Source organism: Pantherophis guttatus, chromosome 1 (genome assembly GCF_059756535.1).
Source record: "Pantherophis guttatus breed Tessera chromosome 1, ASM5975653v1, whole genome shotgun sequence".
In the NCBI taxonomy this organism is placed as follows: domain Eukaryota; kingdom Metazoa; phylum Chordata; class Lepidosauria; order Squamata; family Colubridae; genus Pantherophis; species Pantherophis guttatus.
Genome location: NC_142063.1, coordinates 113,119,781 through 113,147,350, shown reverse-complemented (window position 1 = coordinate 113,147,350; position 27,570 = coordinate 113,119,781). Strand labels below are relative to the sequence as shown.

General features: G+C 38.8%; 1 protein-coding gene across 1 annotated transcript; it reads left to right on the top strand.

Moving 5' to 3' along the window:
* Window positions 1-1,815: 1,815 nt before the first annotated feature.
* CD5 (CD5 molecule) lies at window positions 1,816-27,570 on the top strand. The gene is made up of 8 exons (XM_034420219.2): window positions 1,816-1,897; window positions 15,194-15,490; window positions 17,040-17,108; window positions 17,568-17,852; window positions 19,135-19,260; window positions 20,873-20,926; window positions 22,987-23,097; window positions 25,629-27,570. Exons 1-8 carry the CDS (start codon window positions 1,816-1,818, stop codon window positions 25,715-25,717), a joined length of 1,113 nt encoding a protein of 370 aa, XP_034276110.1. The 3' UTR covers window positions 25,718-27,570.

The following is a 27,570-nucleotide window of genomic DNA, read 5'->3' as shown; positions in this document are numbered from 1 at the left end:
TAGCCCTATTACATCACACTTCATTTGTCTGACTGTCTGCCAAAAAATCCTGGAATCTCCTCTCACGGCTTAAGCCAGAGGTCTTCAATGGCAGTTTTAAGACTTGTGGACTTTAAGCATAGCTGATTGGAGAATTCTGGCAGCTGAAGTCCACAAGTCTTAAAGCTGCCAAGTTTGAAGACTTCTAGATTTATGTCCTTTAATTTATTTTCTGATTCCAGCAGTTTCCACCTTGAAATCTACTACTGTTCTCCATTGATCACATGACTCATCATATGGTTTGATGGTGAAATTTGAAAAGTATGCCAATATTATGATGCCATAATATTGCTACGCTATGAAAATAAAGATCTGCTGGAAAAACATTGAGGTGGAATAACCAGTCTTTCTGAGGCTGGAAAAAATAATTTCATATCCAGGTAGCCTAAGCAGATTTTTGCAGGCTTTTTGCTGTAATTTTTATTGTAGATACAAAGAAAGTTAAACAGTTAGGGGGTTTTCCTTCCCTTCACACCACGAATTCGGCCTCCTTATCTGTATCCTCCTTTGTCTGTTCAGATAGTTGGAAACTTTAGGTCAGTGTTTCTTAAAATATGGTCCAAGGTTTCCTGAGAAGCTCTCATCACCATTTCAGGGATCTACAAAAATCAAAATTATTTGCCAGATATTGATATTTACAGAAAGAAAAAAAATGTAAATGTGTGGGAGTTACCAAAAAAAACCCTGCAATTTTAAGGCCACAATATAATGCAATATCTGTATCTCTCTGCCTTTGTGTGTTTAACGGACAGGGGACTGGATGTCTCATTCTTAAAGAGTTCCTATTGGTTAGTTCTCTTGCTTCTCTTTGCAGGAGCAAAACAATGGTAATCTGTGGGGCCACCCCATTATTATCTGCAGATCAGGGCTTGATCATGAAGGATTGGACAGAGTATAAAATTAGTGAAAAATTGTCAGGACAGGATCAACACAAAACAGTGGACAGAATCACATCTATTGACAGGCATTATGGGTTTTTTAATGTTTTTGAATCCCACGCACAGATGCCCCGAGCGTACAGAGATTGTTTGCAGTAGGCTTTACTCTGGGTCCCCACGCGAGCCCTTATTATCCTTAACTCAATGAGCTCTGTCCTGCTTCTAGAAATATATACACTGTATGAGCGCTGAAATCTGACTTTTGTAGTTCCCATGGCAACCAGAAATATTGAGCAGCCTGTCTGTGGTTAACTGTTCATTAGTCACAAGTGAAACAGTTCCAACATAAGCCTACCGTTTGGGTAGTGAATGCTGTTCTTGAGAGACAGATGATGTGCCTGATTGCCTTTCTGGTTACCTTCATTTTTAATTCTTAGTCTTCCTCATCAGTTTCCTCAAACAGATCTAGCATCTGGACCCTTCCAAATTAGGCAATGCTGAGCATGATCCCATCTATTCAACTTTTGGTTTCCTTTATGCTAGCTGCAATTCGTCTCTTTCTCTTTTTTTTCTTTTTTCTAATCTGGCCAGTCTGTCTCAGAGATATCCATGGGATGTTTTTGTGCCTGCTAAGCAAGCAAGAATAAGGGTGGATGTTTTTGTGGTCTGATAGTGTGAATCCCTTTGTGAAGGAAGCTGGGGCCCAATTCTAAACCATTAAGGCTTTAAAAAGGCACCTAGTGCAGCACACTCCAAGCCATTGTTGAGAAATGACGCAAAAAAACCACATCAGGAGGGAGAGGGAGAGGAAAAGCACTCAGTCACCTCCCTACCCCCTCCCTTCACCCATAGCAGGTAGCAGAAAAGCCACGGCAAGGACAGAAAAAGGGGTGCTTGTATGCATCGGATGTGGTGGAACAGACTAATGAGATTCACGCACCTTCTAGGCTTTATCCCACTAATGTTGGTGGAGATGTGGGGTGAGTAATTTTACAAGACTATGCTATCTGCACAAGTTCAAATCTCAGCAGGGAGTATAAATCACGTAGAGGCTTCTATATGGTCCCAGTTGCTAAGATTAAGCTCCAGCTCCTTTCAACTTAACTAGACAAAGACAAGACAGACACTCCTGTTGGGGCCAATTTTTTTGAACGAGGGGTATATGAAGGACTTTCAATACTTGGGAGAAAGATTAAGAAAAAACAGAGTTCCTGCGGTTTTCTTCCATCTGGAAAGTTTTCAGACCTGTCCATTCCTGGGAGGTTTGCATGTAGTGTTCCCATGTCTTCTTGCTTCATCTGGCAAGAAATTTGGGTTGGCTGTGTGAAACCCAGGAATTCCAATATCACTTCTGCGCAAGGCCCTTTGTCTCATATGCTCTGCTCCGTCATCGGTTCTTTCCCCCACTGTAGTGGGGTTAGGGGCAGCTGAAGTCTTCACTGCAGGGTTCCTATCTTTGATGTTCTTTTCTGTGACAAAGTACCTATTAAATCCCCTTGTGCTTTATTTAAAATATTCCATTTTTAATAAGATTATGATTAATTTTTTTCATGCGTATAAAGTGTTTTAAATTGCTGGGAAGTTGCTGCTGCTATCTATATTTTTCACAAACTTTGTGTGCTAACTTGCTAATGACCTCCGTTATTTTGCTACTAGTTTTAAACTATGTTTTTCGTTGCTAATATTTTATACAATGCTGATAACTTTCGATAGTCGGCTACAGCTATAAATTTTGGGATAAACACGAGGCACATATATTTATAGAGAGCCCTCTTCAGGGCACTGTGAATGAATGTAATTCCTCTGAGATTGCTGTGGATTTGTGGGGTCAGTAATAGGCTAGTAATGTCAGAGGTAGGTAGACCTCAACTTGCAACCATTTATTTAGTGATCATTTGACGTTACAACAGCACTGGAAAAGATTGCTTATGACAGGTTCTCACAGGACCATCACAATATCCCCACAGCCACATGATCTAAATTTGGGACGTTTGGCAACCATATGCATTTACTATGTACGGGTAGATGTACAGGTAGCATCCTGGGATCATGTGATCGCTATTTGTGACCTTCCCAGCCAAGCAAAGTCAATGGGAGAAACTGGATTTGTTTAATAGCTAATAGCTAATGCTATTAGCTAATCAAGCATTAGCTATATTATATTTCTAAAAACTTTGAATGTTTGAGAAGATTTGAAAAATATGCTGAGATCATTCCACTTTCTAGGTGAACGAAATCTAGGTTCCAATATAAAAGCACAAGCCATCCTAGTCAACCTAGCCAAAGAAGGAAAATTGATGTGAAAATGCAAGTTAATACAGGATGTAATCTATGTGAGTGCTGCAGACCTACCCACCATATAACTGCAGCCATTAAATTGAGCGGTAATCAAATATATATATAGTCTGGGAAGAAATTTGTTGCTGAATTCTTGCTACTTATTGTACCAAGTGTTGATTCATGTTGAATCAAACCTGTCTTCCTGTTAATATATCCACCCTACCTGGTCATTAATCAAGAACTCCTTATCTGTTCACACCCTCATTATATTTTAATTAACTAGAGATCATGAATTGTGTCTACTGAAAATTGGCAGGACTAGCAGAAAATCTATTTTTCAGCACAAGGCTGCACCAGTCACTCAAGATACCCACAGAATATAATTATTGTAAAGTTTTTTTAAAAATTACCTGCGTACTGAAGATGGAAGGGTGATCTTAGTTACAAGTGGAAAATCAGAATAAGGAAATCAAGTTGCTTCTTGAATTAATTGCAGTGGGAGGGGGGAAGGCAAAGTAGGGTGGTTTTTTTCAGTTCTAATCTAAGCAAACTGACTCCACTACATGTCCTGAAAAAAGTGAATTTATATGGACATACTTTTAATACATACATTTAATATTTTTCCTTTCCTTTCCTTTCCTTTCCTTTCCTTTCCTTTCCTTTCCTTTCCTTTCCTTTCCTTTCCTTTCCTTTGCTATGCTATGCTATGCTATGCTATGCTATGCTATGCTATGCTATGCTATGCTATGCTATCCTATCCTATCCTATCCTATCCTATCCTATCCTATCCTATCCTGCCTTCCCTCTTCCCCTTCCCCCTTCCCTTTCCCCCTTTCTTTCATGTTAATGCAGGCAAAGTTCCACAACAGTTTTGTATATGGAATACAACTATACTTCGAAAATATTATTTGATAAACTAATCTTATTCAAAGCCAAGACATGAACTGAATGAGAAAACTATTATTTCTGATAGTAATGTGTTTTTAAGGTAAAACAAATTTATTTTCTAACTCCTATTGGACATGAGAGGACCAAATCAGGACAGTAGCTCATGTTAGAGATTGTAACATACATACATACATACATACATACATACATACATACATACATACATACATTTATCTATCAAATTTATAGGACTGCCCATTTCACACAGTGACTCTAGGCAACATGTAGCTTAAATAAAACAATAAATATATAAAAACAATCATTAAAAGCAGTTATTACTGTCAGATATTACAGATGGATACCAAAAATCCATGTTTAAATTTAATTTTGTTTTCAATTCACATCACTGCCTAGTTCATCCTACTTCAGCACAAAGATAAGAATGTTCCCATAATGTACTGTTCTTCTGTTCTTCTATAATTCTCTACAAATAACTAATGTGTTTGGGGATACCATATGTTGATTTTTGCATCTTTGCTTTGTCATGACACAAGATATTTCTTTTCTCTTTACCAGATATAAAACTTCTTGTGATTGTATTTAAAATGGATGATTATACTAAAAATGTGAAGCATTTTGAGTGCTGAACATTACACTTCACTTATTATTTAAAATAATAAAATTTAAAGTAATTACCATACTTTCTGAGCTCCCTATCCTTCAATATGTTTTTTAAAAAACCCTCTTCATTATATATATAAAAAATTCATTTCCACTGCAGCTGCTAGTTGTTGTTGTTTTGTAAATGAAGAAAGTTTACCGCACTTCACTAAGGAGTCAACAGGTTCTAAAATATATGACATATTTATTTTCTTAGAGAATTTTTATGTTTATAACTAAAATGTATATATTTATCACACAATATATTATTCATTGAGAACAGAGTTGCATATAAATAGAAACTCAGTGTGATTCTATCTTTCTAAAATTTACACTGACTGATGATGATCTTTATTGCAAAAACATATATATATATGTTATATATGTGTTATATATATAATTGGGAAATGCATACCTAATTTGTAAAAATTTGTCTTATTCCCACCCATATGATGTCTCCGAATACTTTTATAAAATACCATAGAAATTATAGCACATCACTATTTGTATTTCTTTTTAAAATGCCTCATCTATTTTTTACATAATACTTGAGGCAATCAAAACCTGATACATCTATAACTTAGACAAGTAAATGGATATTCGAATGAATTTTTCTGGGTGCATTAATATGCATTGTGTGGGCTTGAATCAACCCAGATTTTTTAAAAATCAAATTTAGATTATGAGAAAATATACAGTTGGCAATGGTAGGAGACTCACCTCGGCGAAAGACTTTGAATTCTATAGAAAATATAACTTTGGATAGAATTATCTATTATACGGTTTTGAGTGTAAAAATGCTCAGCAAATGCTGTCACAGCGAAAACACTAAACCCTTTCTGTGTTAGTCGGCACTTTCAATACCTCTCCTTGCCTGCCTCTTTTTTTTCCCCCATAAAATTTGAAGTGATTGTCTACAATTGGAAGGAAAGAAAAGCATTTGTGCATTGTTTGTAGAGGAGATGCAGCATGTATGTGTATATAGAGATTCTCAATCATCCTGGTCATGGTTCTTTCAAAGGCGTTTTTCCAAAAGGCAACTGGACTTTCTTGTTCTTCTCTTTGAAAACATTTCACTTCTCATCCAAGAAGCTTCTTCAGTTCTTCAGAAAAAGAAAAAAAAAAACAAGAAAGTCCAGTCGCCTTCTGGAAAAAAGCACCTTTGGGGTACAGCATGAAGAACTAGCCACACACGTCTTCAACACACATTTGTGGACGTGAGATCTCCCCCCCCCCATATTTTGGGAGCAGGTTTGTTTATCTTTTCTTTAAAAAAAGAAAATTCATTAAATCGCTTCCGAGCTCTAACTTCCCCTGCTTGAAAACACCAAGGGATTTCTTCAATCACTTTTAACTGAATGAGGCTCTAGAGACTGCAAGATGCAAGCACTCTGAATGCCATGGCCTTAGCCATGCCAGCTGTGGATGAAAGGCAGTCTTGCATAGGGTCCTCAGTACTTATAAACAGCAGCATATTGGACAAATTAAATTAAAAAGAGAAATGCTACAATGAGTAATGTCTGCCAACCATGCACATACTAGCCCAGACCATAGAGCTGGGCCTGTCTGCAGGGATCTCAACAGAAGGGACAATAATTATAAAGCAGATGCGGACAGATGATGGGGAGAGGAGCAAACGGGTACCAGTCATCACAGAGGAGTCAAAATGGCAGTGGCAATGGCACAATTGAAGCCTTGCTCCATTTCACATGAGCAATATGCCATATGAAGGGGGAGGGGGGGAGAGAGCTAAGAACCTTGGTGGTGCAGCAGACTAAAGTGCTGTTAAGTAGCACCAGCTGCCTGCAATTACTGCAAGTTCAAATCTTACCAGGCTCAAGGTTGACTCAGCCTTCCATCCTTTCGAGGTAGGTAAAATGAGGACCCAGATTGTAGGGGCAATAAGCTGACTTTGTATAAAAAAGAACACCGCTTTGGGGGGGGAGTGCGAAAGCCCTACTAAGCAGGTATATACAAAAGTATGAAGGCTATTGCTTAACGTATTGTAAGCCGCCCTGAGTCTCCGGAGAAGGGCGGCATAATCTAATTTGAACTCTTCATAAGAGCATTCATTGTGATTTTTCTTATGCCATTGTCTCGATGCTCTGAAAAGTCCCCTTAATTGAATTATTCTTCCAAAAAAGGTAATCATTTGAAATTGGAGCAAGTGAAACAGACAAATAACATGATTTACATTTTCAAGTAACCTCCTCCACATATTACACTACGAATCTACAAAAATACTGCAAGCTTGATCTTTTATTTGCACATTTCTTATTATTTTTAGTTGAAGTATTATTGTTCTCATGAAATAGGGTTTTGTATACAATATTTAAAATTATTCTTGCTAAAATCAAATGTATTATAAAACTGGTACTGATCAGAATGTGTGGGGGTTTTTTTGTTTTGTTTTGTTTTGTTTTTTTGCATATCAGAAGTCCCTTCTTTACTATTTTTTTCCACATTTATAAAGAGCAGGCACTAAGAATTTGCTAAGAAAATCATTGCTGGAAATATTCTTTCAGCGGCCCATATGCTCATTTGTTTTAGAAATACCACCTCGCCTCATTCTGCTCTATTACAAAGCATTGTTTGTTTTAAGAAATAAAAGCAGGAATAGGGGTTTCATAGGTGTTCTTGTTGTTACCAGCATTTTACAGACCCTCCCAATGAAAGTATTTGACTGGCAGAGTCCAGGAAGGGCACATTCTCTGCCCCCAGAGGTGAAATGGGCCCCACTTTCCTGGCCTTTCAGAAATATCTGGAAACCTGGATCTGCTATTTGCTTGAGGCTCACAAGAGTAGCACACATCTTGGGAATTGGTTAGTGCCTTCACTGACATCTCCCCACTCTTTAACTTTAATAATTCTATTCTGGTTTTAATTGCCTCCTAATAGGACATAATATGGCTTGTAGGTTTTAACTGTACACTGTCCAGAGTCACTCTGTGAGCGAGATGGGCAGATTCCAAATTTGATATATAAATAGATAAATATCCATATACATTTTTAGGCAGTGATAACCGATTTGCTAGGGACGCGGTGGCTCAGTGGCTAAGATGCTGAGCTTGTCAACCGAAAGAATCCCTAGTGCCATGTAACAGGGTGAGCTCCCGTTACTTGTCCCAGCTTCTGCCAACCTAGCAGTTCGAAAGTATGTAAAAAATGCAAGTAGAAAAATAAGGACCACTTTTGATGGGAAGGAAACAGCGTTCCATGCATCTTTGGCATTGAGTCATGCCGGCCACATGACCACGGAGACATCTTCGGACAGCGCTGGCTCTTCGACTTTGAAATGGATATGAGCACCACCCCCTAGAGTTGGGAACAACTAGCACATTTGTGCAAGGGGAACCTTTACATTTACCTTTTAACCGATTTGCTAACAACAGAACGGGAGAACCCAATATGATACTAGTGGTCTACCTAAAAATTAAAACAGGTTCTGAAACCAGATTCTTCCAAATAGCCCACTTGCTCAATTCATTTGCTAGTAAGGTCAAGAAACTGAAGCAGCAGAGGAATGCTCTTTATTGGTGAAGGGTAGACAATGAACATCTTGAAAAGGTTTTCAAATGATCCCTTCTCACCCTTTCTACTTTCTCAGGAGTGAGTTGCTGTTTCTCCTCTCTTAATTGCTATCTTCTCCCTTCCAAAGGGCAGATTTACATTCTTTCACACATTGCTGTGTATCAGCCAAAGGATTTTTGCAGCATATACCCCTAGGATTTTTCACTGTAGATCCTCAGAAAAATTGCAGACTACAGGAACCATTTGCGCTCCAGTTTGAGATGCAGACAACATAGACTCATCCCCAACAGCCTGCACCAGCCTTCAACAGTAAAGGGACACAGAGCAGAAAACATCCTGCAGCCAAGAAAGTTCCATGCACATTTGCACTACTCAGGTGACCCTGTGTAGACACACATAAACCTCCAAGTGGCCTCAATGACTCTCTAAAAGAATGCAAATGACCAGCTGTCTGGATGGAATATAAATCCTTCCATTCCCAGTCAGAGCTGAGGCTTCTTGGATGGGAAGTGAAACGTCTTCAAAGAAAAACAAGAAAGTCAAGTTGCCTCCTGAAAAAAGCACCTTTGGGACACCATGACCTGGATGACTGAGAATCGCCATAGATATGTAGATCCTCACGTTCCCTGAAAACATACTCTTCAGAATAGGTACAACTTTCAAAGCAGTATGCAAGGACCGATCTTATTATTAAACAGAGCACAAACTTCACCTCAGGTAGTGGATGCTGCAAGGCAGTAAAGTTTTGAAGGAGAGTGCAGTACACCACATGTCCTAAACTCCCTAAGAATCTCTGATCTTTGGTCCAGGCAGCAAAATATTTCAGGCTAGCTTTAGCAAAGTGCAAATTTTTTGCAATTTGGGATAGATCTGTGAATCTTTCCTATAAGCACAGAACTAATCTTGGCAAATATGACTTTTCGGATCTCATCTACATGCCTCATCGTCTCATCTCTCTAGCCATGGCATGAAGATGCTACATGAACTCTTTTCAAAGCAAATGTCTTCCTATTGTTTCCTTTATCTCAGTGTATCTCATCTGTTTGGGGAATTCTGGGAGTTAAAGTCCACACATCTTCACGCCGCCAAGGTTGAGAAACACTGCTTTATCTCATTCCGAACTATAGGTGAGGCAGCTTAAAGTCGAATTTAGCTGCTCCAGTTTTAAAGTAGTATTCCCATTTTTCCCCAATATTCTGTGCGATGAACATGATCTATGATGCCAGATAGAAGATAAGATTCTATTGGCCACTTTAGGCTTGTGCAGGCATGCCCCTCCCTCTCCTGTTGCTAGTATTGCTCTCCATGGCCATTTTGTGTTGGACTACAGAACCTGGTGTCCAAAGAGATACCTGCCCACTGCTTCCTCACAAACCACGATTCGGGCAGTATGTGGTCTGTTTATATGCAAGGGTTTATTATAGCTTTCTTTTGAAAAGCATTAGATCTGTGTTTTAAAAGGAGGCTCTGACAAAAGACAGTGCTAGACAGCACTAGTCCTGTACTGCAAAGAAGGCCAATTGAATAGAAATGAGAGCTAAGTTCTGCCAGCCTTTTTCGTTAGCTCTGTCATAGATATGTGCAATTTCTACAGCTTCTGTCAGCATTGAACTTTACGTGGCCATGTTTCAAAAATATATTTATATAATGGGGTAGGGATTTATACTACTCCTACATTATTTTGCATAATTCTGAGCATTTGTGGCTGCGAGGTCACAATGCAATCATTGGCCATTTACTACTACCACGCGCTTGATCCCTTAATTGCAGTAAGCCATAAAATAGAAACATTCAGTAATAGCTTTGTTACACGTACTCATTCCTGTCAATGGAAGTAAATACTGTATAGAATTCCACAAGTGCAATTCTGCAAGTCAACAGACAGACCAACAGGCCCAGTGTTGAAGAATTTCATGCAGCCGCATTTCTTTTATAGCATTTTTATTGGTTCTTAAGAGGTAATAAGATGAAGGAGGGATGCTAGAGGAGGCGATGTCTCCCATACAGGGGTGGGTTCTACTTACCTTTACTACCGGTTCACATCGTGCCTGCGCAGATCACTTCTGATGACGTCCGGGTCAGTGGGCGGAGCCTCCTGCCCAGTGGTGGGTTCCAAAAATTTTTACTACCTGTTCTGTGGGCATGGCTTGGTGGGCGTGGCATGGCTTGGCGGGCATGGCTTGGTGGGCATGGCAGGGGAAGGGTACTGTAAAATCTCCATTCCCACCCCACTCCGGGGGAAGGAAACTGCAAAATCCCCATTTCCTCCCGATCAGCTGGGACTTGGGAGGCAGAGAATAGATGGGGGTAGGGCAAGTCAGATTTTTTACTACTGGTTCTCCGAACTACTCAAAATTTCCACTACCGGTTCTCCAGAACTGGTCAGAACCTGCTGAAACCTACCTCTGCTCCCACCGGTTTTACTACCGGTTCTTGCAAAATGGTCCGAACCGGGGGCAACCCAGACTGGCTCTCAGCTCAGTCCTAGAATGTTGTCCAGAACAGGAAACAAATTCTACAAGAAGACTAGATAGTTTGCGGTAGTTTATTGGTGGTCACCTCCATGACTCCCTATATTGCAAACTCAGGGAACAAGAACTACTTGGATGTTTGGAGCGATTTTTATCGATCGTAGGTAAATAGAACGGAATGTCGAAGGAACAACCTGATATACTAGGAGAGCTCTTTGCTTTTTCATGCTGCGTACTCTGCCATGCCTGTAATCTGTCTGCTGGGTCAGTTTTGGACAAAGGACACCTTTAATGCTCTTTCAAAAATGTACCCGAGTCATATTCAAAACAAATTGACAAGGAATGGCCATAAAGGCAATTTAAAAGATGGGTAAATAATTGGTCCAGGCTTCTACTTGCATTCACCCAACTACCCCCTGCTGCACATTAAGGAGAGTGATTGCTGGATGCATTTTCCACTGGGAGGTCATGTGGACAGAAGTATAAACCAAGCTGAGCGGTTCCAACTAACTACTGCCTTTAAATTGTACTGCATTAAAAATTAAGGACAGGACCATTTGCCAGCCTCTTTACTCAGAATAGAACTCAATTGCCAGGACAGTACAATTCATGCTGATATATTTTCATGTCAATTCAAGGATTAGAAGAAAGCACATTAATAGAGCTATTATGAAGCAAAGCAATGAGTGATGAGCTTTGGGAATGGGCCCTTTCAATCATCATGTTATAAAAGAGCCTTAGAAAGGTAGTATTGTAGCTTTCCAGAAGTGACATTCATCTTATAATATGTGGGGTAAGTCCTGGATGGATTTGGCCATATTCGGTAGAACTTGGAATTTTGCCAGTGATGTTCTGGCAAAAAGTGGAACCAATGACAAATCAAAGAGCTGGTGAGTGGACTGACTCTTCAATAATTCCTCTCTAGACAAGAGACAGGGACACGATGGCTCAGTGGCTAAGATGCTGAGCTTGTCGATCGAAAGGTCGGCAGTTCAGTAGTTCGAATCCCTAGTGCCGCGTAATGGGGTGAACCCCCATTACTTGTCCCAGCTTCTGCCAACCTAGCAGTTCGAAAGCACGTAAAAAATGCAAGTAGAAAAATAGGGGCCACCTTTGGTGGGAAGGTAATAGCGTTCCATGTGCCTTTGGTGTTGAATCATGCCAGCCACATGACCATGGAGACATCTTCGGACAGCGCTGGCTCTTCGGCTTTGAAACAGAGATGAGTACCACCCTCTAGAGTTGGGAACGACTAGCACATATGTGCGAGGGGAACCTTTACCTTTACCTTAAGACAAGAGAGGACTTGAGACATCCCACAAGTGCTTCAGACAGCTGCTCCAGATGAGGAGATTGCAAGACAATAGTCTCTAGTGGGTTTTTAGCACTGGGAAATCAGGGGAATAGCCATCTTGCTCAAACTGTGGTTGGCCCCTTTGAAAGGACACTAAGTCCTCATAATTCCTTTTTTAATCATTTTTTGAAATTGCTTGCATTTGCTTCCCAGCTATTAGGAACTTTTGGATCAACATGTTTTTACAGTGCCAGGTGAATTTTCTTCCATTCTTAATGAAAGAAATGTTAAATACAAGATTAAGGGCATTAAAAATGGAATAAATAGCAAAAGGGTGATTAAAACTGTGATTTTAAAAAGTTACTAATGGACTCAGGGTCCAGATAAATTTGAAACAAAGTGTTGGAATTAATTATAAAAACTCCTTCCCATGGGAAATTTGTTTTTAATTCCTTTTCAGAAACATAATACAGGTAGTCAATTTGCAACCACAATAGGACTGGAAAATTCATCATTAAGTGGTACAGCTATTAAGTAACCCACCCAATATTATGACCTTTTACGTCATTAAGCAAATTGTCATGGCCATTAAGCAAGATATCATGTGACTGTGACTTGAAACCTTCCCTGCTGGCTTTCCTATTAACTTGGCTTGTCAGAAGCTACCTGGGGAGGTTATAAATAATGATCACATGACCGCAGGATGTTGTGATCATTATAAATGCACAACAGTTGCCAAGCACCTGAGTCATGATAATGTGATCGTGGGGACTCTGCGAAATAAGTGCAAGGACTGATTGTAAGTCACTTTTTTCAATGCCATCATAACTTTGAATGGTTATGATGGCATATGGTTAAACTAATGACCATTAAGCAAGGACTATCCATAATATAAGATGTTAAAAAGTGGACACTTGAGGGAAGTAGAGAGAACTAAATATTATAATTAAAAGAGAAGAACACTCAAACTCAACTCACAATTACAGAATGAAGCCAAATATTTTAACATTGAACATATTGAAGGGTATTTTTGAACAATGAATCCAGAAGTTAATTTTAAGAATGTTTGCCTCTATAGATAGACTGTGTCTAATAGATGTTATGAAAGAAGAACAAGTTTTACCTGACAAGATTGGGAATGCTTTGAAAATGGATTTAAAAATGACATGCTTCAAGTATGAGATGGAAAAACATGTTACACTGGACATATAAAACAAACTGATTGATGCTTTAATAATTAAAAGGGATATGCAAATAACAAAGTGATCTCGATAACTTTCCTACATTAGATTTGCAAAGGTGCTTTGAAGAATTTGAGTGAAAAGGGACAAAGAAAAAGTGAAAAGAAATCAAGTACTGTACTAGAAAATTATTTGAAGGGACTAAAGATCAAAATTGTTATAAATAAAGGGAAGGAATACAAAGCTGATTTATTTAACCAAGTTAAAATAGATAGTTTGTTATCTGTTGCAACCCTGTTGCTTTTGCCGACATCAGGACTGAAATGATGAAGCTTTAAGGATTAGTTTATAGACAAGAAATGGGATATGAAAAAAGAGATCATTTGTTGTATTTAAGAGAAGGTGATAAGTTACTAAAATTGTTTATGCATTGTGATAAAGGCTAATTCACTTCTCTGTATATTTTTCTTTTTTTTATTATAGTCTTATTTTTCCTTCCTATTCTTCTTTCTATTTTTCCCTTTTTCCTTTCTTTTCTCCACCTTTGATTTTTTTTTCTTTTTAATATTTTTTTTAACTTGTAGTAGTGTTGTTGGTTTTTTTTTGGTTGTAATTCCAATATTTAATAAAATTACTATTAAAAAAGAACTTAGCCAGAGACATGGCATTGTTGGGAATTTATTTTTTTAATTCTATTTTAGCAAGATGCTTATGACAAGGGTAGAATTAAGTTTGGAAGTAATAATAAACAGAAAAACCACTTTGCACGAATATTTGTCATAATTTCAGAGGCGAAGTTTTCTTCTTGCATTTTGTATGTTTCTTTGTTGTGCTTTAGGATTGTAAAGTACTCTGAATTTATGGAGTTAAGCTGAATGCAAATGCTTAGATTCAAAGCAACATGCATATTGACCACCTTCAAAGCAACATGCATATTGGTTAGCACACTCTTGTCTTTGGCCTATTTCAGTTCCACTTTTTTAATTTTATATTACTTTTTTCCCCCAATGGTCACTTGTAACAGTGGACAAAGTAGAAGTCCTGAAGGGTAGTAATCTACTTCATCACCGGGTTCAGTTTTAGAGTCAGGACAGAGCTGAGCTGTTCCTCTAGCTCTTTCCTCTGAGCTAAAGGAAGCATATCACATAGGCAGCAGAACGAGAGAAACTGTAGGGAGTAAGGCAAGATCCTGGGTGACAGATCTCTCATATCTCCATCAAGGTCATCTGTCTTACTTCTCACAAAAACAGTGGTGGTTGATTGAAAGTCTGTTAGCACCTTCCAGGATCTACTTCTCTAGAGGAAAATACTCTTTATGTCACAAGGCCTATCTTATGTCTCTTTTTTAATCCCCTTAAGCTATCTAGGCGTAGAAATATAACATTTACTCATTTCATACCATCTCTGTGTGGAATGAGGAGGGGGCGCCATTTTATTTTTTTGCCTCAGGCACCAAAATGCCAACCCTGATTAAGGAGCCAGTCTGAACCCAGTGGGAATTATCTTATGTAAATATGCATAAGCTTTGCTTGGATCTAATTGTCATGATAGTATGGGAAATATGTTGATTGGTAAACTTGTGGCAAATCTCAGTTCAGATTTCATTTTGTCTGAAAGGGGAAAAAAGCAAGTAGATATGTCTTTTTCAAGACAAATAATGTTTGCTTTTTTGTTTTTACTGATGGTTATGAAGCCCATATAGTAGGTATCTTTTCTTTTCATGTTTTCATAATAAGGAAAGGCATGAGATGTACTGTATAATGTTAGGGACTCTGAAATCCCACTTACCATGCCTAGCCATGTTTAACCATGGTTTAATAAATAAACCATAATTGGTCCACAAATCTCATTGAGCCTAAAGCAAACTAATCACTTCATACACAGTGGTCCCAGCAGCGCTGAGAGGAAGAGAGACAACACTGCAATGTATCTGCCAGGGTCTCCATAATTCCTCTTTTTTTTCCTATCCAGAAATGGATTTGAGGCTTAATGGTACAGGCTACAGATGTTCCGGGTGGCTGGAGGTGCTTCATGCAGCCACATGGAAGAGGATTGATAGCAGAAATTTTACACAGCAGAATGCAGAACTTGCCTGTAGACAACTTGGTTGCTACTTACCCTTCGGGATCTTGCAACCATATGTTGAAGAATCGGAGAAGCACGAGACTTGCTTGATGACCTGCCAAGGGAATGAGACGGCTCTCAAGGACTGCATAGCCTGTGATTCCCATGATTACTTCTCTCTGGGTGTGTTCCTAGTTTGTCAAGGTAGGTGCAACCAACCCCCTTCCTATTTGTACGCTCTCTTTGAACAAAGTCTGGGTCATATGGGGACAGCCTCTGAGAAACTGATGTTGTGATTTAGTTGAATTGGAAACCAGTCATAGAAGACCGAACATGGATCTTACCTACTGTCTTAGGAATTCAGTGCAAGAATCTCAACCAGTCACTCTGCCTAGCTTCAGGAAGGTTACTGCATTATGTGCCTTGGCCCAGAGACTGTGAGCACTTCCACACTGGCACTGCTTCCCTTCCCTGATCCTTCAAAAGCATTTGGAAGAGGATCTGAGATTTATTTATTTTTTGCAGCTTCCCAACATGAGAGCACTGGGGGTAGGAAGTAAACAAATCACAACCTCATAATGTGTTGCCTCAGGTCTTGCGGCCATAAAAATTCTCATGATTCCACTTAGCACAGAAAGGATAGAAAGAAAAAAGACATTAAGTATGGGTAATTTTCAGTACTATGCACCCAGCAGACTCCCTATACCGAGATCAGAGTAAGCACAGACACCGCTCAGTTCAGTTGGCACATAATATACTTTGACATTTATTTTTTTAAAATTCAGCATCCTTCAAAAGCAGTTAACTGGCAATACACAGTAAAAGGAAAGCAGAGAGAATGAAATATGATCAAGAAATAAAAAGGACTTAATGTCAACAATCTACATTAACATATATGTATACATCAAAAGGGCACAGAGCTTCCCAGAGCAATGGAAACGATACAGTGGGCAATTAGCATGGTACTAAATTAGTAGCATGTTACTATTAGTATTAGTACTAAAAACAGTATTTGGTTACTCTAGATGTCAGCTTTCCTATATACACACACAGCCAAAGAATAGAGATGGAAAATAGCACATCAGCTGGTCCTTCTTCTAGGGGTAATGCATATTAGGGATATTAGGGACCCAGATGTCTCTTGAGGGTTCTTCTTACTTGTATCCTTGCTTACTTGCCTGGACTATTGAAACAGAGGAACAAAACTGTCAAACAGGCTTTCCTCTGAGATACCTCCTGGCCCCCAGTTGAGTCTGAAGTAAGTTGGGTCAGCTACCAAAAGGAAATGAAGGCACAGGATGCAGAGCTAATTTAGATGTGGCATGAAAATCTCATGCAGATGTATCTTATGTAGGTACCCTTGAACATTTCCCAAAGAAAGGCTGAATAAATATATATATATACAGTAATAATCTTTTCATAAAAGAGAAAAATAAGAATGGATATAGGTTAATAAATCTTAATTTGTTTTTAAAAAGTTGAAGTCTAGCTAAGGCATAATGAAAGGGACAAAGTAAATAACTGAATTAATGTTTAACTTGCTAGCAAATTGTGAAGCCAAGATCATAGCTGAGTACTAAAGAACAAGTTGAGGTGCTACAGTAACTTTATCTCTTGTTTTATTAATCTAGGTGAAATGTTAATATAGATTGCTTGTCCACGTATGATACGCCATAGGCTAAATAAAATAAATTTATCTCTTGGATTGAAATCTTTCTTTCTAAAATACTTTGGATTATCTTTATCATTTCAGCTCCTGTGCAAACCACCACAGTACTCCAGCCTACAACAGCACCAGTGGTGACCTCCTCAAAACCCTTTGGTAGGAAAACCCAAATATTTGCTGATGGTGATAGTGACTTAATTTTATATACTACCTGACTTCCAATAACTTTGAGTAGTTATTTTTAGATCATTCACAAGAACATGAAGGCAGCAGAACTTTCCCCGTTGTCCCCACCCTTAAAACATTTCAGAAAAAAAAATATTCTTCAATTAAGGTATCTGATTGTCCCTACCTTTGTCAATTTTTCTCAAGGCTATAAACCAAAACTGCCTTGTGACAATGTTTCCTAATGCTGATAGAGTTAATATCTAAAACAGCTGGAGGGTATTAGCTGTCTACACTTCATGTATCGTATCTAAAGTATTCATAAGGAAGTATTTATGGTTTTCATTGGAAAAGTTAAAATATGAACACAAAGCCTTAAATTTGATTCTTGTACTGTCAAGCATACTACTGCTACATTAATTGATCAGTGCCTTGTATTACCTTTCCCAGATCACCCAAGGACAAACATTGAAGAAGGAACCTCCTTGTGTTCAGGGATTTTGGAGCCAGATGTTGAAGGCTACAAGAAAATGCTTTGCCTGAGTTTACAAAGATGGTGGAATAAGCTGGTCTGCCAGGGAGTAAACTGTGAAAATCCAGGACACAAGGATCAGAACAGGGAAAAGTCACTGCACCACTGGGAGAAGCTACAGTGTGAAAAAAGGAATCTTAGCATGGGTGACTGCTCAGGAAGCACACAAGAATGCTTAAGCCTAACCCTGGTTAGATGTTCAGGTGAGCAAACCTTACTAGGAGAGCACCCTCAATCCCTGCGCTGCTTTTCATTTGTGCTCATCATTTAAATTACACAAAATTGGTCTTTCAGTGCAATTATGGGAGGGCAATTTTGTACAAAAATTGGTTGAGTAATGCACTAGAATTCTGGAACAGTACCAGCTTGTGGAGGAATTGTTATATTTTCTAATTTCCACCCTCCATGTTTTAAAAAAGAACTTCCCTGTACTATTATTCCAAGAGAGGAATTTTATTCCTGAAATGCTGGATCTACTACATTCTAAAAATATGGGTCTACCTCTTCCCATAGTACAAACAGTAACATCCAGAACTCTGCAAGCTCACTGTAGCCCCTGATATTATGAAGGTTAGCTCTTCGTTTCTTGAACAATCTGAAAGGGAGGTTTGATAAGAAAACTGTTAATTTAGTATTCTGAACATGGATGTTCAGAGGTAACCTAATGAGTGACAGATGGCATGTGGTAGCTAGTATCTAAATGATATTTATAGTGGAATCATTGCAGTGCAGGAATGATTCCTGTACAGTCAGACTGAACGCTGGAAAGAAAAAAAAATGCAGTTATGCAAAAAGGAGACAGGGGGTGGGAATCATTCTGGTGCTGAAATATTGAATGAGGGCATAAAAGCAATAGTATTTCTCTGAAAATGAGCTTGTTGCTATTGAAGATACAGAGCTCTTTCAGAACTAGCTGCAGCCCCAGTATCCATGTGAAATGACTTATCATCCAGTATCATGATGCATCTTAAAAGGGGCTTGTAATTATAAGCAATTTCAGTATGTCAGTGACGCATTGTATTTGTGGGCAAGGAAATGTTTCATGGCAGGAAATGTAACTTCTGCAGGGGCTATGTATTGCACTCTCTGCTGAAATCCTATAATCCTTTTGAAAGAGACTTGATCCATGTTGGTTCATCTTATGTCATCCTTTTGGGAAACCTGTCGCAACAGAACTGCCAGTATGCCAGCATTGGGAATTTAAAGGACGGGGTGGGGGGGCATCCTGGGGGATGGCCATCCTGTTCTTGGCCATCCTGAAAAGACTGTGAAAATTAGTGATTGGTAGATGATTCTTTCCAAGCTTTAGACTCACAAACCTATAGATACAATTTTTCCCCCCATAACATCTTGAAAACTAAATAGAACTGCAAATAATCCAGAGGACCTGATCAAGTCTTCAGCACATTTTCAACTTAAGTTGAGAAGTGGAAAACCTAGCTGACAGGACAAGTCCATAATCTATAGGATTTTCTGTTTCTCCAGATCAAGAGTTGAAGCCCCAGAAATCCAGTTCAGAGACTGTCTTAGGAATCCTGCTTGGTCTTGTTCTTATTGCTGTTCTTCTGAGTATTTGTGCTCTTCCTACCTACAAAAAAATTATGAAAAAATGTAAGTAAGATTGTATTGCTAATATAAAGAGATTGTCAGAGTCTGTTTTGGATGGAAATCCAGAAAAAAAGCATGATGACATGCTTTTTTCCCCGAGACTGGTAGTTCAAGCTGAAGAAACTAGTTTAAGAGATCCATTGATTGCACCAGGAATTTTCTGGTTCTCACCTTTCATTCCTGGACTACTGTATGCTATATTGCACTCTCTTCTCAAATGTATGCACACATACCCCTTTCCTTTTTAGGTACCCTGATGGCACCAATGTGCATGGTATATTTTTGTCGGTATGCCTTCATTTAAATTTTTACCTTCTGCCATCTAGAAATGTCTTGAAAATAAACCGCATTAATATCAAAGATGTTAATCCCTGCATCAGATTCCCTCCAAGTTTAGATGCACTCTCAATAAAAGAAAATATATGTAGCTCAGGACTGAACTGTGAACTCTCTGAGCTTGGTGGTTTGCTTGCAGACATTTCATTACCCCACTGGATAACATAATTAATTTTTTGTGGGGGTGATGTTATCTAGATGGGTAATGAAACATCTATAAGCAAATAATGAAGTTTGGAGAGCAAAAAAGACTTCATGAATGGATACTGCTGGGCTCATTTTGTCCCTGTTTATGGTTTCAATCTCCCCTGTTTCTCACCAGGTCATAAAAATATGATGACTATACCGATGTTTCCTAGCAGTACCTGGCATTAATTAATAGTTCTTCTATTATGGAATTATAGTTATTTTCAACACTGCTGGAAGGATACTATGCATGTTCTAATCCTTCTGTGAACCTTAACAGCCTGAGTATGCAACCTGCATTTGAAATCCTTTCTATTCATCACAGTTTTTGGATGTAGTTAATAACAATGAATGGGAACGTTCTTCATGCTTTTTATTAGCATGCAAACATATAGCTCTACTAAAAGCATAAACAGGATCTTTCTGATTACAGCCATTGATCACTTCAAAATATCAGTGACTCCTTAATATATTGCATTACAACATTTCACTTCAGTGTATTTTACTATTATTTTAATTATGTCTGGGTTGGAAGTGATTACTGCTGTTTAAAAGATAATTTTAAAGGCCATCCAGAGGAGGTTTAAAAGTTTCCTGCAGCAATGAGTCTAGTGAATTTATGCTGAACAGTGATAGTCAGCTGCTTAATAAGTCATTACTGAGGTCAAAAGCAAGTCTATCTAAAAAGATATAAAAAGATAGATTAGGATAACTGTACTGGCAATGAGTCTATTACTTTACCATCTTTTTCTTTTTTTAAAAAAAAAAACCAGAGTTCCTGCATACCCGGGAATGGAAAGCATGTAGTTTGATTATGTTATGTAACCATTTTCCATCCTCCTCAACTTGAATGATCAAGTCATGCAAACTCATCCATAAATTCCTTGTCCACAATTGGCTCCACCAAGTCAAAGGTGCTCCTATGAACCTGTTTCTGTAGGTATCCAATGCCACTTCATGCACAGTGCCTGCTTTACACACTAAAAGCTTATGGTTATTAACTAATAAGGATTATGCTCATGGAACTTGGGGGAAGAGTATTTATGCCCTACCTGGTTATTTCATCAATCCCATTTCCCTTCTTTCTCTGCAGATTCCAAGAAGAGACAGCAACAATGGATTGGCCCAAGTGGGGTGAACCAAAATGGTAAGAAATCACCTGCAAAGCAGGGAACAAGAATCCACAGACTAATTTCTCCTGTAAGTCAAAGGGAATAGGCATTTGCATGTCTCATAATATATACAGGGACACTGAATATACACTTTTACTAATGCAGGTTTTATGTTCTCATTATAAATGGATATAAGTGCTCAGGTTGGTGATGTGGACCATACCATCCTAGCAAGATTTGAGCTCAGAAAAGTAAGAGCTATACCTACCTTTCGATCAACACACTTGGGAGGGGGTTATAAGAATAACCACTGCTTACTTTGGGCTGCTGGGACTTTTAATCCATCTGGCAAGCAGAATAAAGAGCAAAATACTTGCCCTCTATCCCAAAACATGCCCATCTATTTTCCCTCATCTGGGAAAATAGATGGGCAGCCTTACAGTATCTCCACCTGCATCATTAAATGTAAAGCACAATCCTGTTGGATGATGGGGCAAACTCACCCCAACCAAATCATGCAGTCTTTATGGGTATAACTTTATCTTCCATACACCTGAATAAATCAAGATGGAAGAGAAGAGATCAGATCTTCACATTTGTCAGACTCATAAGACATTGAGTGATATCTGTGAGTTACAGGCTGCTTAAAGAGACTGTCATCCTGTAATTCTAGCCTCTATGGGAAGAGTGATAATTCTCTTCTAAATGTACTCTTAAATAGCACTCTGTTATTTATGACTGGGCCATATATTTTACAACTAAAGTTGACATTTCAAAACACATCTGCTGAGTCCTGGTCAAAATTTTGCTCCCAAAGCATTTGCTTTCAAGTTCCTCACAAGAGGAATAAAAGCAGCTGTCCCTTTTAAAGTCTCACTGTCTTTGCAGGGGATGCAACATTATTGAACTAGAAACATATGGCAGAGAGGAACTGCAAAAGAATTCCAGGCAAGATTAATGTCATTTGTTTCCTGGCAGACATGAGGATTCTAATGTAAATGCCACAAATGCCTCTTCTGATTATGGACAGAGATCTAGTGTCATAATCACAATTTCAATGAAACCCGTGGGTAGAATAATAAATGTGTAGGTGGTTCCCAAAAACATGGTTTGGCTCCCTCTAGAGGCGAGAAGTAGGTTGACAGCCCCATAAAGACTGCAGTGCAGACCTTCTGCTTTTGCTGATATCCAGCCAAGAAACCCTTTGAAGAACCAGACTGGACATAATGTTAACTATGTGACTGTAATCCTGATCTTTAATTTTGGAATACTGAGTAGCAACAATGAAAAGCCTTAATCAGGATGTGTGCACACTTATTTGAAACCTCTTTCTCCCAGTCCCAGGACATAGGATTCAAAACATTCTCTTCTTCCATACCACTGAGGGTGCTTTTGATCCTGGGATGGAAGTGCAAGTTACTTCCGTTTTAAAAAGAAGAGGGATATGTGTACATTTTTACAATGAAAGATGTGTGCACAGAATTGGGGGTGCTGTTGAGGGTGATTTCAAAGGCTGAGCCAGAAAAGCATGTGTTTTGTTGAACTAGAACTGTTTAAGAATATGGTGGTTGGCATTAGCATGTAGCAATAGCAATACCACATAGACTTATATACCGCTTCACAGTGCTTTACAGCCCTCTTTAAGCGGTTTTACAGAGTCAGCATATTGTCCCCAACAATCTGGGTCCTCATTTTACCAACCTCGGAAGGCTGGAAGGCTGAGTCAACCTTGAGCCTGGTGAGATTCAATCTGCCAAACTGCTGGCAGCCGCCATTCAGCAGAAGTAGCCTTCAGTACTGCACTCTAACCACTGCCTCACCATGGTTCGTAATACACTGGATGTATATGAGTATGGACATTATTTTTCAATAAACTCTTTTGAATGTGGCAGCTCCCGGATATACTCTGTTTTTAAAAGGTGTCATAAAGAGCACCGCTCTATCAGAGCTTTTCCCTACAAACTATCATTTTAATTTCAACTAGTCACAAAGTCAGGAAACGTGTATCCTTGCATGAATGAAGAATCGGAGCTAAGAAACAAAATGAGTGGGATTCAATATATAGAAAATAAGGCCACATTGTGTTTTTCTTTAGTTTCATTCCATCGCAAGAGCTCTACTGCCCTCCAGACACGTCTTGAAAACCTAGTTGTTCAGGAAGAGGGGAATAAAGCCTCCCAGAAAATTTATCTCTCACCCTATGCAGGTAACACTTTCTTGCTTAAACTAAAAGTGTTTGTCACCTCTTAAAAAATATGTACCATTGGTCCAAAGTTGTTGAGCCGGGGCATCTTAAGTCTCACAACAGATCAGATGGACACTTCTAATAAATAGGATGATAATGTCATCCCAGTTCAATTCCTTTCTTTCCCCATATATTGGAGCTGTGCCAGCCAAAACATTGATCTCAACCAGGGGTCACAAACCTTTCAGACCTCAGGGACCACTAAATTCATAATTTTAAATCCCGTGGACCACTAATATGATCTGCTTAATGACTGGCTGGGTGGGTGTGGCTAGGTGGTCATGTGACTGGGTAGGCATGGCCAACTTGATGTCACTCACATCGAGGGGCGCCTCGCCGGCCTCTACTCACCCCACCCCTCCCACCAACTCCTCTCTTGCCCACCCGGGCTCCTTAGGGCTCCGACAGGAAGCAGTTGTTGGAACTAGGCAGCCATCATGAGAAAGAGTTGACAAAACAGCTCAGTTCAAATTAGATCTGACCAAGAAGGAGGCTCAGCAGAAGCACCTCACTGAGGACTACGAGCATAGGCTTTCCAAACAGAGGGAAGTCCTGTGGGAGTGCAAGGCCAAGTACCGGGACCTGGAGGCTCAGCGGTCTGAGATGGTCAGCCAGTTCCAGGTCATAATGCAGTCCCAGTGGAACAAGGCCCTCCAACTCTTCACCACCAGCGGCACTTCCCTCCAGCCTTCGCCCAAAGTCCTGCACCAGGAGGCCGAAGCAGACCCCAAATAGGAATTTCTGTCCCCCTCCGACCCACAGAAAGAGACCCCTGAAGGGGGAGACTCTCTGCAGCAACACAAACATTCATTGTATGTATCTGTCCCAGGGGCCGTAGTCTGAGGACCTCTGATTTAGTGCAATGTAAAAAATGCAAATAATTTTTCTGCGGACCACCAAAATTTTCTTGCGGACCACCAGTGGTCCACGGACCACCGGTTGGTGACCGCTGATCTAAACAAACAGAGCATCATGACCCATGATAATGTTCATATACCAGGCTATGAATATATGTTATTTTTATCTCCACTGTGGGCAAATGATTCATAAGCTACATTCAGGTACTGCATATCAGATCAGGGCACTACAACATGTACATTTTGCTGTGTCTTCAGTGTCATTTTTTTCTGTGTTTTCAGCAATATCCTAATGGAGGGCCAGTTTCTCAATAATCTATATTTAGTGATGGATCCAGATGAAGTAAACTGATCAATTCTCATTATGCCAGTACAAATCTTCTGTTTGTGATTATTCTTTGTGAACAAATTATGAATGGTATAGTTTTCCATTTTTGCACAAAATCAAAAATTGCACTGATGCTAATATTGGCCTGTGCCATATTTAAAATCTTGTTCTGATTCTTACAAGTAATCACAGTGGCAGAGATAAGAGAAGGCAAATGTTTTATATAACCCATAAGGCCATTAGAACTGTAATTTTGGTTACTATTTGTGATGCTATGAAAGAACAGATTAGATAGGAGAGAGAGAGAGAAAGTAGATGATGATGATGATGGAGAGAGAGAGAGAGAAAATTTAGCAATCACAATTCGATCAGCAATTAGGTCTTTAAATGAAGCAGTCACTAAGTAAAACTGCAACTGTGTTTCACAATTTATTTTAGTTTTCTTTGCTTTATAGACCAACAAAGATAATAAATGTCAGGACTGGTTCCAAAGTCAGTTTTTCATCGTAACTGCACATGTCACAGTACAAGGAAGTCACTAAACAAGGACTACCTGTGCATAGTGAATGTAAAGTTAAACCTATGGGATAATATTAATAAACCAGTACCTGGCTAATATTTGGATAGATTGCCCCCTGGAAAATCCAGGGCTATAAATCAGATTAGGAAAAGCATTCTGAAAAAAGGCAATGGTGATCCTTTTTGGTACCATACTAAGCAAATGACAAAGATTTGAGTCACCAGGCATCAGATTGTACTTGGAGACAACTTTACATGGCAAAGATAAACCAATGGCTTGTGTTGAAGCAAAATCCTCCGAGTGCATCTCTTTCTATAACTTGCCACGTGCTCCACCTAGCGTCCATAAATAATATCTTTCTTCGTGGTTTATTTTTTCTTATATTATGCACAGCCCTCCTTAGTTCTAGGTTGCTTCTCTCCTTGGTTAGTTTCCATCCATTGCTTCTTGTCTTGCCTTTGGTTCTTTGGAAAACAGGTTGACACCCTCTTCTTTGTGGTAGCCCCTCAAATATTGGAACACTGCTATCATATCACCCCGATCTTTTTTTTTTCCATTAGACTAGGCATACCCAATTCGTGTAACTATTCTTCATACATTTCAGCCTCCAGCCCCCTAATCATCTTTGTTGCTCTAACCATTTTTGTAGCTTTAAGGAAAATCATTTTGATGCAAATATTTCAGTCATATAGGAAGGGGTAACCTATTGGCACCAATTGGTGTTCCATGCCAATGTGATTCCATGCTGAGGGTTGTTTGTTTGTTTTTTTTCTCCTCCATGTTCCAGCTCTGGAAGGGGCAACCAACAGATCTTCCAGCCCTTTGGATAACTCCTCTGACAGTGATTATGACTTATGTTCCGCACAGCAGCTGTAAACTCTGTGAAGTATGGATGACACTCCTTTCTGTTCACCTGCAATATGGTGCTTAAGGCGGCATTGAAGTGATCCTGACTCCATCCTCAGCTCCCTGAATGACTTCAGGCCGGTCACTCTCTCTCTCAGGCTTAAACAACTTCATGGAGTGATTGTGAGGAAAAATTGAGGGGAATCCAATATGTAATGGTTTAAGCTTCTGAGCAAAAGACCCAATACAAATCTAATAATGGAATATCCTTTGAATGAATAGTAAATTCCAGGGGCATAATCACTGTAATAAATTTAAAACCATTTTTTTTGAAAGGAAGGAAATTGATATTTGTAATATAGATCTTGGATAGATGAGATTTTCCCTTAGTTTATGAGTGGATTCTTTATCAACAAAATGAAAAGATGGATCAATAATTTTCCCTAGGGTCAAAGTTTAAGACTTTGCTTAAAAAATGATTTGACTTTTTCTCTTTTTCCTTTCCCTTTTTTTTTTTTTGTACTAAAATTCTAAAAATTATATTTGGAACGTGGAAGACAAAACTTGCCATCTGAAAACAAATCATTTCTTTAATTATATTAATTATAGTACACTTCAAAGTAATTCATGGAGTTTATGTTCTCCTTTGCAGGTACAGAAAGTTCAGTAAAAATAAAAACATTTTAGGGGAGGAAGAATTTTATTGTCTAACACAAAATGCACTTGCTCTGGACTGGAACATGTACATTTTCTCTACCTCCACAGTGATAGCAAAACCAGTACACCAACTTACCCATACACTGAGCATTAGCATGTTTTTCCTAGCCAGTTATATTGAATGTCAACTCCTACAAGTATCAGCCATCAAAGATACACTGATAGAGATAGAAATCTCCCAATTTCAGTCACTGAAAACCAATTTGGATTATAGACCACTGTAGGATTAACATCCTCCTACCTGACCACCCAAAATAAGGCTAGGCAATCTCTGGCAAGCCAAATAAGGAAGATTTATATGTCCATTAAAATTTCAAGAAGATACAGTATATATGAAGAAGCCATATGTACACAAATCTGGATATGCGGTTTATCACCTTACTGAGGTACTGAATTAGAGTAAGTCAGAAGAGCTAATATTATTCAGCATACGTTTCTCGGCCCAGAGAATTTAAATCAATGTTTCCTTTTTAGGGTGTACAGTATCTACATATGCTATAAGATTATAAGTCTATGTGTTATAAATACGTTGCAATTAAATAAATATTGAAGCTAATTGGTGAGAGTTTTATTAATTGTTAAATCTATTGAACTGTCTTCAAGCAACACTACTTTAATTTAAATTGTGTGGGGAGGGGAACTATGCAATCAACATTCACGTAGCACAGATGACATCCATTCTTTATTTGATTATTGACATTAGTGACTGCAAAAAGTTGGCCCATAGGTCCAATTTTCACATCTGGTTCACAACTGATTTCTCATATGGATTAATGCTGTGTTGTTCACTTGTTTAAATTGCTGTACATTTCAGAGATACCATGTTAATTATCTTGCTCACTGTCTTTGGAGAAAGGGAGGTAGCCTCTCAACCATTTAATATGTATTTTGGTGGGTCAGATGATTGTATCAAACATTTTCAACCAATTCTATAGTTAGTTCTACGTTTGGAAGGGAAAGGTTTTTTAATGATACAGAAGCTCATTCTTTGTGTGGTAGTTAATAAATGGCCTACAAGTTTTTGCTTTCTTGAGCTGCGGTTCACTTTATCATCTGAAATAACCATATGTACAAATGCAGATATGTACTTTTTCTTCTGATGGATTGCAGCTTACAAAATCTTCTATCTTTTAATAAAATGTGTTACCAATAAAAGAGAATTTTTT

Coding starts and splice junctions, on each gene's coding strand:
- CD5 (XM_034420219.2), top strand. CDS start 1,816: ATGCATCGGATGTGGTGGAACAGACTAATGAGATTCACGCACCTTCTA. Junction 15,491..17,039: donor TGTGTTCCTAGTTTGTCAAG/GTAGGTGCAACC, acceptor TTATCATTTCAG/CTCCTGTGCAAACCACCACA. Junction 17,109..17,567: donor GACCTCCTCAAAACCCTTTG/GTAGGAAAACCC, acceptor TACCTTTCCCAG/ATCACCCAAGGACAAACATT.